The following is a 13,466-nucleotide window of genomic DNA, read 5'->3' on the forward strand; positions in this document are numbered from 1 at the left end:
TTGGTAGTGGATTAAAACAATAAACTTTAAAATCATTTGTACCCTAGTGCAACTATATGACAGTATGAAGTCTAGTTGCCATGTCTTGAGCTCTATTACATATACTTTTTAATTTTTTGATTCACAAAAACCCATTTTTCCATGCTTCTTAGAAACTCATCTTAGATTTATTACATAAAGTGAAGGATGTTTTGTTTTATTTTTTTGATCCCCTTAAATTCAGTGAACTTCCATTTGGTGACAAATTAGATCAGGCAGAGTTTTAGAAGGACTAATTGAGTCAGTAAAAACTCTTCACTGTATTTGAAAAGCAAATCACATTTAAAATTCCCATTTTGTCACTCTTAAAGAATTTAGATATATAAAAGTTAGCAGTATTTTTTTAATAGAAAAAATGAGGCAGTGAAAAAAACTATGGTCACCAACACTCAACTTAGTGGTTGTCATTTATGTACTAATAAAATGTTGAAACCTGATTTCGGCTTCGGTCATGCTGTCATGCATGGGTTGAAGCCCTGCGTTGAGCTCTGCGCTGATAGTGCAGAGCCATCTTGAGGTGCTCACTTGCTCTCTCAAAAAAGTAAATAAACTTTCTGGGGCGCCTGGGTGGCTGAGTCGGTTAAGCGTCCAACTTCGGCTCAGGTCATAATCTCAGTTTGTGGGTTTGGGCCCTGTGTCAGGCTCTGCACTGACAGCCAGCTCGGAGCCTGGAGCCTGCTTCAGATTCTGTGTCTCCCTCTCTCTCTGACCCTCCCCTGCTCACACTGTCTCTCTTTCTCTCTTTCTCAGAAATAAATAAAAAACATTAAAAAAAAATTTTTTTTTTAATGTTTTTTATTTCTGAGACAGAGACAGAGCGAGCGAGCGAGCATGAACAGGGGATGGTCAGAAAGAGAGGGAGACACAGAACCCGAAAGAGGCTCCAGGCTTTGAGCTAGCTGTTAGCACAGAGCCCGACGCAGGGCTTGAACCCATGAACCGCAAAATCATGACCTGAGCCGAAGTCGGGCGCTTAACCGACTCAGCCACCCAGGCGCCCCCAAAAAATTTTTTAAGTAAATAAACTTAAAAAAAAATATTTCTCCTTATATCTCTTTAACATCTTTTTCACTTCTATTTTTGTGTTTCATTAACATAATTTGGCATAATAAATATATATTTAGTCTTTGTCCCCAGTTCCTGACACAGATCTCCTAAAACCCTTACAATTTCCTAATAGGGGTAATTACAAGCTTCTTTCTGTTTTCTTGGCACACAGCTCCTAAAATCCTTCAAATCTATGGAATGATAAGAGTATGTTTGTATGCTGAGATGCCTGGTGGCTGGGAGCCCTTATGTAACTTCAGAATGGGGTCTGGTTGCCAAATAGACCAAGGCATGATTAGAGGGTGGAACATTCAGCCTCCCCAAACTCCCAGATCACCTCAACCTTTGGGGAAGGGAAGACAGGAGAGAAGCTGGAGGTTCAGGTAAGTTACTGCTGGGTCACCCAAGGAACATATCGGTGCCGGAGGCACAACAGGAGAGGGCCTGAAAGCCCCACGCATCGCTCACTCCATACCTTGCCCCCCGAGTCTCCTCCATTTGGAGGTTCCTGAGACATAGCCTTTTTAATAAACTAACAGTAAAGCGTTTCTCTGAGTTCTGTGAGCCATTCTTGCAAACTGTTGAACCTGGGGAGAGGGTTCTGGAAACCTCCAAACGTACCACTGATTGATTAGTCAGAAGTACCAATGACAACCTGGGAGTTGCAAAAGGGTGTCTGAAGTGGGGGCATTGTGGTGGGACTGAGCTCTTTATCATTGGGAAGTCTGGTGCTAACTCTGGGTAATGTCAGAAATGAACTGTTGAACATCCGGGTGGTGTCCAGAAAATCCACGAACTGGTTGTGCTGGAAACAGCACCCGTGACAGTACACATACGCAATTTATGATTAAATACGTATAAATTGAGGATCATATTACAATCTTTATTTAACTATAATAAGACCCAAAATAATAGTGGTTTATAGAACAAAGAGATTTTGTCCTTGCTTACCTTCAGTCCAAGTGTAAGCATTTGAGGGCTGATAGGCCAGCTTCGTAGTCTCTGGGCACAAGATCCTTTTCATCTTACTGCTCTACCCTTCCTGCTGTCGCTCTCCTTCACATGTCCTTTCCTTTGAAGGGCATGACCCTGAGGTTATACACATCTTTTTGCTCAGACTCTGTTGGCCACAACTTGGTGTCTTAGTTGCCAAGGAGACTGGGAAGTTAGCCCTTCTCCTGAGCAGCCACAAGCCAGTTATATCCTAACACTGCAGGGAAGAAAGGGAGGACAGGTGGTGGGGGGCAGCCAGGGAACCTCCGCCTCAAGGGTGCCCGCTTATATGAGCACACTCCTCTAGTTCTTTCCTACCTCACTGCTGCAGAGAGAGACTAGAGATGTGGCCCTGAGAAAACTGGAGCAAGTATAACAAACTATTTACAGAGTTGCCATTCGCTTCAGGGTCACCAGGCTGGAAGGAAGAAGTAAGGCTGTGTGTAGTCCCAGAAGGTGAGAAATGTTGGATTTGGGAATTCCTGTGGTGGTCAAGAACGCAGATGCTGAAGCTTCCCCACCGAGCTTAGAGTTCTCCACATTGCTGTGCGATTCTGAGCAAATCCATCGTCCATCTATAAAATATACCTGTCTCCTGCTGTGGTAAGAATTTAGGGATAATATGTGGAAAGGACTTGGCACAGATCTCACACACAGTAAGTATGAAATAAATGTTTTATTATAGATTGAAGGCCTATTGGAAATCACAGAGAAACTAACACTAATGACTCTAAAGGTTTATCAAGAGGATGGGTCAGGCATTTTTTAACACTTGGCTTACAAACCCTTGATCAGCCTGATCTTAGCGCTCAGATACACTCCAGTCAAGGCAACTATCAGCATGGCCTTTAGCGTCCACGTAAAGAACATGCCAGAACCCAAGGGTGGGCCTCTGGTGAATGGTGAGAAAGCAGCTGCCTAGGAAGCCCAAAGCCAACAATCAGCTCTTCAGGAGAGAGGCAGGATCTAGACAACTGCCCCACGACCATTAACAGATCGGCTACATCAAGGAGGAAGCAGGGAGAGGAAGGATGGGAGGGAATGAAGTCTGAACTGAAATGAAATGCTGTGGTGGTTTTTTGGTCAGCAATGTTGAGGGAAAATTTAAAAAAAAAAACCATGTGCTTTTATCCTGTTCAGTCTGCCTCATTTCTGTGTTGCTTTCTTATAAAGCTTGAGAGACAGAACAATGGTTGAATTCTAAGACGGATTATTTAAATAGGTATTCTTAGCAAGCATACTACGATTTTTTTTCCTTCTACAAGAACAGATTTTCATTTTATGTAAAACTTTCCTGAGTGAGATATTTGGTTGTTACTGTAAAGATGTAGAATTTCCCATAATTTTTAATGTCTACATTTCTTTTGATTACTGACTGCACCATCTTTTATTTTAAACTTTGTGTGAATACCTGCAAAATTAATTACTCATAAATGTGGAGTCTCACCTACATAAATGTATAAAAGTATATACTGGGAGGGAGAGTACAGCTGACTGCATGCAACTTTAGCAATCTCTTTGATACTCTATTTCTGCCTTCAGAATTGGGATAGTATGTAACTGAAGAGAATTTATATGGGTTTACATTTACATCAGTTTAAAAAGAAAAGAAAAATCAAGTTTATTTAAAGTTATTTCACTGATTAGTACCTTCTCACAAAAACTCCCCCAGAAGACACCTTTTTCTTCACTCGCCTCTTATCTTTGCTTGACTCAGAAGACTCCTCTTCCTACAAAGAAAAAAGAGCCAAATGAGAGATCTGCTATAGACACAGTTTCGTCCTTCTACATTATCTGTTCCAATAGAAGAAATTTTACTATACTATTATTTTCAACTCTGGGTTAAAATTCTTCTAGGATTTTGTATAAATAAATTCTCAAATCTGAAGTATCAGGCCATCATACTGTGCTGACTCATGGACTAGGTAGGAGACACCTAGAGAAATCAACCAGTCCTGGCTCTGCCTGGTACATCCCCAAAAGAGCATAGCTCTATTTCTGCTTTTTTCTTAGCCTGTCACTTCTCAATGTACTGCTACAGGACACACACAGTGTTAGAATGTCATTGTCTGGATTCTTTGCAAGCCCCGTAGTGCTAGGAACCACGTCTCCTGGTTCCTTCCATTCCTTCCATTCCACATCTACTGCAGCCCTTCCTCTGTGTTCATACAACATCCTTCTACTGCCCTGTCTCCCTCTCCACTCTGCCTGCCACCACTGTTTCCAAATATTTCTCACCCAACACAGTATTCTCAGGACCTAGCACAGAAGATTCACTTAATGCCACAAGGAGGAATGAGAGAGAGCTAGACAGTGACGCTCAGCAGATGCTAATCATCTATGAATAATTCTCCCAGTCAAAAAGTGCTCTACACCTAGCTGGTCAGGAAAGAGCTGAATGCAGGGGCTCCAAGAACTGCACAAGGCACATACATGTCCGTGGGGAGAGCCCGTGGCCAGAGTTCGAATTCCCCCGGGTGTGCCTGCCCACACCCTTGCATTATAAATATGGTCACTCTTATCAAAACCAGTTGCTGCTGTTGTTACTATCATCAAAAACTATTTAAGTGCATTACATATGTCAAATGATCTTGAGAAACTACCCTGAGAAATTTTTTCCTGGATAAAAATTATTCTATTATAGATTGTTTTGCAGGGAAAAAGTCTATTACAGATTGTTTTGCACGGCTGAATGCAATCATAGGTCCTGACCAGAAGGTGGCAGGAGATTTAGTCAGAATTTCTTGAAGAATCTATATAAATGACTGAATGGAAAGTTCATTTTATTTATACGTTATATATTTAGGCTCCCAAATAAACGAATTCCTACTCTCACGCGTAGGGTTCCACACATTTATTTACCTACTGATGAGGTTTATTCAGCTTGAATATATAGAAAATGAAAAGGAAGGAAAAAGAAAAGGATATGAAGAAGTGTGGATATATTCCTGTGAATCCTATGAGATAAAAATACCTCAGTACTGCCACTCGGTCTTTCACTTAACCTCAATACAACCTAGTGAGATAGGTGTTACCCCATTTCAAAGATCAGCTGAAGACCCAGAAGCTTCTGCAGAAAAGATGCAGTGGCAGGACTGTAGCTGTCATAAGAGGTTGATGACACTTGCTCATTTACGAAAATTCGATTAACCTAAAGCAGGTCTGCAAAAGACGATGGGCCTGCAGTACAGTGACCTGAGTCTGCTCTCCTGAAAACCACGTGGTTATTAGAGAGCAGAGCTTTAGGAAGGATGTGCTGTGTCGTATGGAATTGAGCCCAACGCCTGAGAACAGATGTTCCAGGGTTAGAAAATAATATTTAAAATAGCTACTAAAATTTTTTTTCTAGGTAGACGAATCGATTTGGAATGACTCAACGATGGTGAGGCTTGGGTAATCCCCAAAAGATCTAGGAGCTGGTGCCGCCCGGAGGCGGAGGTGGCGGATCTGCTGCCGCAGGGTGAGGAGGAACATCAGGATTTGGACTGTAGGGGAAAGTTTATGAAAGGTGTGTGTCCTCAGGTCCCCCGGCCAACACCCCGTGACCGCACAGGCTGGCCTCTCTACACAGCAGTTTCCCACAGTGGCTAAGGGTGGTGCAAAAATAAAGAGAATGGGTTATAATTAATTCTCTCTCTTGGAAAAGTAAGCACTGGTGGAGGTGTGTCAATGTGTGCATGCAGAGAAGTCACATACGTGTTTGTAGATGAACAGAATGCTGTCTGACCCGAGACAAACCAAACCGTTACCAGTAGCTTCCTCTGGAGAGTTGGACTTGGTGTGGGAAGGAACTACTGCCCTGTTTCTAACAGTTTATAACAACCACGTGTGCTAATATTTTTAAAGTGGTTACTAAAGAAACTAATGATAAGTTTGTACAAAATAAAAAGCCAGGCAGTTTTTCTTATAAATCAGAGTTGAGACAATATAGGTCTGGACTAGAACTAACTCACCCACAATGACTGAAGGAAACATTTCCCTATGGAAAGAAAACAGGAACCCTGCGTCACTTGAGCTTCCCCAAGAGCCACATCAAGGCTGTCTTCACCCACAGGAGAAAGTGAGGGTCAGAGTCTCCCCAGTGTCCTTTATGCCTGCTCTGCTCTGAGACTAAAGGGCCCCGATACAGGCACCACCGTGGGTCCCCTGCTGTCACTTTCGCTCTATTTTCTATATTCTAGCTGCTTTTCTGTATTTGTCGTTTGTATCCGTTTCTCATATCCATTTCTTTTCAGCCTCCTCCTACATGTTTGTCCTTTTTATTTGTCACTCTAAACCATTTTTCTAGATTTTAGAGCCATGTTCTGATTTCCAGATTCATAATTCTAGCCGGGAATTATGAAAAGAGCTAAAGCTATGGGATCAAAAGCTAGAGACTGAATACTGATCTCACCATTATTAGCTGTGTGAATTCAGACAAGTTACTTCAAGTCTCTGAGCCTCGGTTTCCTCACACGTTAAATGAGGGCAGATCAAATGACATGCTAACCCATGAAAGAACTTTGTGAAGGTGAAGCATTACAGATGTTCGTTTTTACTACTCTGCAATCAAGCTGAACAAAGGGATACTATGACCCCTCCCACACTGGCTCCTTTCTACTCTTCCAGCTGCTTTTGAGCATGTGCTCGCTTTGAAAGCACAAATACTAAAAATTTCTTTTGAGGAGCTGAAGCTTTCTTACATGAATTCCATTCCATTATTCTGGCTGCTGAGAATGTTGAAGTATTTTTAACAGATTCCAGCTGTCTGAGAATTATTATCAGTCTGCTTATAAAAAAATATTTTTTCCTCGGGGCACCTGGGTGGCTCAGTCAGTTAAGCATCCAACTTCAGCTCAGGTCATGATCTCACGGTTCGTGAATTTGAGCGCTGCAGCGGGCTCTGTGCTGACAGCTTAGAGCCTGGAGCCTACTTCACATTCTGTGTCTCCCTCTCTCTCTGCCCCTACCCTACTGGGACCCTCTCTCTTCCTCTCTCTATCTCAAAAATAAACAATAAAAAATATTTTTTTCCTTGTGTCACAGACAATAACACTGCATACTTCCGAGGATGCTATACTAGCCAGTATCTATGTAAAGTAAGTGTGTGTGCATATGAAGTTTTATACTGTTATACACATAGTTACATAGAGAGATTCCTTCAATCTTTACAACACTTTAGAAAGTATAAATTATTTTCTCTGGCTTAAAAATAAGGCACAGAGAGGTTAAATGACTCGTCCAAACTACAAACGGTTGCAACCGAGATTCAAACCCGAGCCTAGGCTCTTAGCTCCTCTTATAAACTACTTCTTGAGAGAGAGAAATGTGTTAAGAGGACACCAACCACAGCAACGCTGGGGGCCCGAACCCCTTCCAGTGTCTCCAGGAGTTGATCCACCTCTGCGCGGCACTCATCCAGCTGACCTTCTAATTTTTCCCTGCGCAGCCGTTCGTACTCCAGCTGGCCCTGCAGCTCCTTGATCGTCCTATCAAAAAAAGTTGTGTTCAGTCTCCAGTATCAACTACCAATTATTTTTGGCAACAGCGGAACACATCTATGCATTGTATTTATGCAAATAAAACAAGGAAATAATTTATTCAACAAATAGGTAGTACTGAGAGTCTACCGTGAGCCAGCACTGGTCTAGACACCGGGGGTACACTGGTGAGCGAAACAGGCCAGATCTGCCTTCCTGGGCCTTATCTTCGCTGCGGAGGAAGACAGACAGTAAAGAAACAAGTAAATAATACGGTGTGGGGGAAGGTGATAAATGCCAAGGCAGAATAATTAAAGCAAGAAAGAGTAATATAAAATGTCACCGAGGAGGGGATTAATACCGCAGACACAGTGGCCAGGGAAGGCCTTACTGAGAAGGGGGCTTCTGAACAAAGTCCTAAAGGAAATGAGAGAGGTAACCACACAGACATATGGAGGAAGAGCATTCCAGGGAGGATAGCAAGTGCAAAGGCCCTAAGGCAGTAGGACTGGTGAACTGGAAGAAACCCAGAAGCCAGTGTGGCTGGAGCAGTTTAAAGTACAAAAGGAAAGAAGACCAGTAGGTCAGAGAGGCAAAGGGGAGCCAGAACAAGCAGGGCCTTGTAAGTCACAGCAAGCATCCAGGCTTTCACTCCGAATGAAGTGGGAAGCCACTGGAGGGAGGGTCCGAGCAGAGAAACGGCATGATCTTAGACTTTTGTTTTCTTTTGTATGTTTTAATGATCTACAGCTGGAGTAAAATACACAAATATCAACTGAACAATGAGTTTTGATTGATGTGTAAGCCTGGTAATCACCACCACTACCAAAATATAGAATATTTTCATTGCCTCCGAAAGTTCCCTCGCATCCTTCCCAGGCGATTTTCATTTCGCATAGGCTACCACATTCTGAATGTCTATCCTGTTAGATTAGTTGTGCCTATGCTTATAAGTGAAAGTGTGTATTACCTGTTTTTGTGTGCCTGACTTCTTTCAGTCAACAGTGTGTGAGATTTATTAGACCTAGGTTTTAACATGAGTACTCTGGATGCCATGTTGTAAAAGACTGTAGGGGACAGAGAATTAGGGGGCAGGAACAGGAAGCTGGGACACATAGCAGGAAGATCTTAAAAGAAGTCCAGACAAGAGATGATGACACCTGAACCGGGGTATTTTTCTGCCTTATTGAGGGATGGTGGGGGAAACAGAATTTCCAAAGCAGGCTGGGTGGCATGTCAGGTTCCTATGAGGGCCATCTAAGAGCCTCGGTAGTAGCTCTGGTATGGAAGTGAGTGGCGTTAAGACTGGGAATAGGAAAGAAGAATGTCCACTGTGGATACCTGGAATCAATCAGCAAACAAACGGAAGTCATTCCCAGGGCAGAGTAACACCACTGGTACTATGCTCTCTTGTGACTCTCATCTAGCTAAGAAATGAGAACAAAATCTAAAGGACATCCCTCAAACCAATATTTGTGCAGTGTTTCTTTCCCATTAGACCTAAAAACACGAGTTTGTACTTAAAAAAATGTCTTAAGATGTACTCAAAACAAAGTGGGGAACAATTACTACAGAAGAATTAGACCTCACTCAGAAGACACTGTCTCAGCTGACATGAAACTACATTTTCTTTACAAAGGCTGAAGCAATTTTTTGGGGGAAAATCTGTTCAAAATCACATCAATAATATAACCATTTTACAGTGAAATGTGAATATTAGGATTAAAAATTCCATTAAGGACTTAAAATTATAGTCATCTCAGATAAAAGGTTTGGAGTCAAATAGGCTCAAATCCGGACTTCCACCTCCCATCCTTTGTCCTGCCTTTGTTGACTTCACGGGACTCACTTCACCTCTACAGTAAGTCTTGGTTTCCCATTCACTTAATAAGACAATAAATAGCTCCTGGCCCTGTGAAAGCTGTGTGAAACAATGTATCTAATCAGCTTATCCAGTGGCCAGCACAGTAGTGCCCAGAAGTAATACAAGCAGCGGCAAAAGTTCTCACCTACCTTAGCAGGGAAGCAAAGAAAACCAAAATTTAAAAGCTCATTATCTAGGGAAAAAATGCTCCAGTGTGAAGTACTTTCCCACACTACAAGGCCTTTCAGCCAGGCTCTTAAGGCAAAAGGCAGTACGAAAAATATTCTACATCTCCAAACACTTTTAATCAATGTAGAGGCAGCTAACAGCTGAGATACCAGAAAAACCTCTAATTAAAAAGCAATCTTTTTTTTTTTTTTCCTTTGGTCAGCTACTGCTTCCTAGTGTCTAAAATCCCACTACAACGGTGTTTGGGCTTACAGCTTTGACTTCAGTTTAAGGAAGTGAGCATGAGGCAGCCTCTATTCCAGCAGCACCAAATGTGCAGAGAGGCGATTCAGGGTACAGGCAGCAACGGGTGAGGCCAGCTTTGCAACCGCTCACTGCACCTGGACACGACCACATTCTCTGATGGGGCAGGACAGTCAGCACAGGACCAGGTCTCAGATTTACGAGTTCTCAGTCCCATTTGACAGGCATGGTTAGAGAAACTGTTGGCTGCTAAGCTCAAAGTAGGTGTGATCTCAAAAAAAAAGTCTTTAGAGAGTTGCAGTTTTATAAGATGAAAAGAGTTCAGGAGACCAGTTGTGCCAAAGTGTGAAAATACTTAACACTACTGAATTGTTCACTTAGAAATGGCTAAGAGGATACATTCCGTGTTATGTGCATTTTACCACAACTAAAGATCATCTTAACATCTTCTCCATCTGGGAGCTTAAGAGAAAAACTGGCTGGAACCTTACACCCTTTGGTGAGGATGGACAAACAAGTTGTCAACAAACCCTCAAACGGCACTGAGAAAGGGAACCAAAAGCAAAGCATAATAGTTCTGAGGACTTTACTTTTCCGACTCAAGCTGCTCTTTCCTCTGCTTTAGATCTTCTTCTGATATCCCTCCCAAGTGTTTATAGTTGCTCTCCGCAATTTCCAGCATGTGTCTCAGTTCAACAATTTTCTTATAAGCTCTCACTGCAAGACAAAGTTGAACAGAAACCTTGTTTAGACAGGTAACAGCTCATGTGCTCACAGGATGCTGGTCCTAAAACACATGCTTCTCCTGGAGCCAGTGCTCAGCACTCTGGGGAGGGGGTGTTGGGGAGAGGGCATAGACAGAGAGGATAAAGATCAGTAACAGAAGATTAGTGTGAACAAGCAGTGAAATACCTGTCTGGAGGATTCTTTTCCTGCTATTGAAGGGTGCATCAAATTGCTATGGTTATTAATGCTACAAACAGGCAGCTTTAAAGAATACTGCAGTTTCTAGGATTCGTGGTGTATTACGAGACCACGCAAAATCTACTGTATGTAAGAAAATTAGAAAAACTGAAATATGCTTGATTTATTTAAAACAAACCAGATCTAACCCAGGCCCACAATTTTTTTTTAAGTTCATTTCTTTATTTGGAGAGAGAGAGCGTGCACACAAGCAGGGAAGGGACAGAGAGAGAGGGAGAGAGAGAATCCTAAGGAAGGTCCACACTGTCAGAGAGGAGCCCCCTGTAGGGCTCAATCCAGTGAACTGTGAGATCATGACCTGAGCTGAAATCAAGAGTCAGATGCTTAACCGACTGAGCCACCCAGGAGAGACGGACCTCTAATTTGGTCATTAGTCACTTGTAATATCTATTTATGCAAGAGCATACCGAGGGAAGGAATTCTTGAGAGCTTCTGTTGAAGCTATTATCTAGCTACCAAAACTGATTTTTATTTTCATGTTTACTTTTGAGAGAGAGAGAGAGACAGAGTGTGAGTGCAGAAGGGGCAGAGAGAGGGGCAGACACAGAATCTGAAACAGGCCCCAGGCTCCAAGCTGTCAGCACAGAGCCTGATACAAGGCTCCAACTCACGAACCACGAGACTATGACCTAAGCCAAAGTTAGTTGTGTAACTGACTGAACCATCCAGATCCCCCCCAAAACATTGTTTCCTATCCTTGTGGCAATGGTTCTGTCCTCCAAAGGCCATTTGGCAACATCTGGAGACATTTTTGCTGGTCACACTTGGAAAGGAACAGACTGTTGGCATCTAGAGGCTTGGGATGAAACTAAAATCTTAAAATGCACAGGAAAATCTCCCTCAACAAATAAGCATCTGGCCCAAAATAACAATAGTGCAGAAGTTGAAAAATCCAGCTTTACAGGACCAGGTTGGCAAGTCACAGCCTCTTCTCCCTAACACTTAACATGCGGATTTCTCTCTTAATAGGTTATAGATCCACAGGTTCCAAGCTGCATCCATCAGAATCGGGGTGCTCTTTAAAAATGCACATGTTTGTGCCCCATACCAGACCTACAACTTCAGGTACTGGTACTAAGCCCCTCAGACAATGTGGTGGGCAGACAGGTTTGGAAACCACTATAACCAGCAATAAGCAAGTAGAGAGAATTTTAGAAAAGAGAGGCTACAAAAGATCAAAAGAACTGTGGCTATCCCTAGGAATTTACCCAAGGGATAGCCACAGTTCTTTTGATCTTTTGTAGCCTCTCTTTTCTAAAATTCTCTCTACTTGCTTATTGCTGGTTATAGTGGTTTCCAGAGGCATAGGAGCACATGTACCCCAATGTTCATAGCAGCGCTCTCCACAATAGCTAAAACATGGAAAGAGCCTAAGTGTCCATCAACAGATGATTGGATCAAGAAGATGTGGTTTATCTATACCATGGAATACTACATGGCAATGAGAAACAATGAAATCTGGCCATGTGTAGCAACATGGATGGACCTTGAGGGTGTTATGCTGAGCGAAATAAGTCAGGCAGAGAAGGACAAATATCATATGTTTGCACGTATAGGAGGATTAGGAGGAACTTGACGGAGGAACAAGGGGGAGAAGAAGGGCGGAAATGGTGGGGGAAAGGGAGAGAGGCAAACCATGAGAGACTCTTGAATGCTGACAAAAACTGAGGACTGATGGATGTGGGGGGGAGGGGGGGATGGGCATGGAGGAGGGCACTTTGGGGATGAGCACTGAGTGTTATGTAGAAACTAATTTGACAATAAACTATTTGTAAAAAAAAAAAAAAAAAAAAGAACTGTGGCTATTTAGCTCATATAATTCTTTAATATCCAAAGGCTATGTTTTGGAAGAGCTGTTCTATGGGGTCATCAGAGTTAAGAGCTGGGATTAAATGAGATTAGCTCCAGGAAGAGAGGTTTTTAACTCAACTAAGGAGAAGCTTTTCAACAAAAACAGTACAAGCTATTATGTATTTCTGGAGTGCCTGTGATACGCAAGACACTACACCAAGTTCCTTGCACATTTTAATCCTCACAAGAAGGCTGTTGGCTGAAAATGGGACCACTGGAAAACAATGAGTATCTTGTCACTGAAGGTGACTTAGTGGAGGCTAGATGACATGTGACAGGAATGTTGAGTCAAGAGTCAAACTTCAAACGGGTAAAGGATTCTATGATGGCATAGTCCTAACTATAATTTACTAAAGAATGCTCTAAACTGAGGTTCAGTTCCAGGAATTGTGGATGTCAAGAAATCCAATCAGCCCCCTACAGGTGCTCTGGCAAAACCCAGTGTCCCAAGAAGGGGCCATCTTGTCCTTCGGGTCCAACTCTGGAATAAAATTAAGAAAATGGCCCATGGTTTCATAACTCCACTAGCTGAAGCATCCCAGCTAGGTAGGTACCAGTGAAGTTCACTGTACGGCAAGAGTTTAAGACTACATAGGAAATGGTTCTAGTCATATTCTTGGTCTTTCCTAAAAAATCTTTTCAAAATGTTGTGACCCACTGACAGTGATCCTCTTTCAAATATCTCTTTCACAAAAAATTTCAGAAGTAAATGGAAAGTCTAAAATCAACTACTCGTTCTCTGAGGATCTAAGTTCTTGCTACTTCCTGAAATAATCACCAAAAAGTAATTTAAGTAC

The 13,466-nt window shown here is 42.4% G+C and overlaps 1 protein-coding gene across 1 annotated transcript in view; it reads right to left on the reverse strand.

The window, feature by feature from the left end:
- Positions 1-3,675: 3,675 nt before the first annotated feature.
- The window catches only part of ANKRD42 (ankyrin repeat domain 42), a 64,455-nt gene continuing 54,664 nt past the window's right edge, over positions 3,676-13,466 (reverse strand). Inside the window, exons 11-13 of the mRNA XM_039231796.1 lie at positions 10,425-10,551; positions 7,406-7,547; positions 3,676-3,809 (exon numbers count right to left, since the gene is read on the reverse strand). Of these exons, the coding sequence (XP_039087727.1) occupies positions 3,723-3,809; positions 7,406-7,547; positions 10,425-10,551 (356 nt within the window). The 3' untranslated portion in view covers positions 3,676-3,722. The remainder of the gene's footprint in view (positions 3,810-7,405; positions 7,548-10,424; positions 10,552-13,466) is intronic.

This window comes from Hyaena hyaena, unplaced genomic scaffold, assembly GCF_003009895.1.
Source record: "Hyaena hyaena isolate Hyena2069 unplaced genomic scaffold, ASM300989v1 scaffold_59, whole genome shotgun sequence".
Lineage (NCBI taxonomy): Eukaryota > Metazoa > Chordata > Mammalia > Carnivora > Hyaenidae > Hyaena > Hyaena hyaena.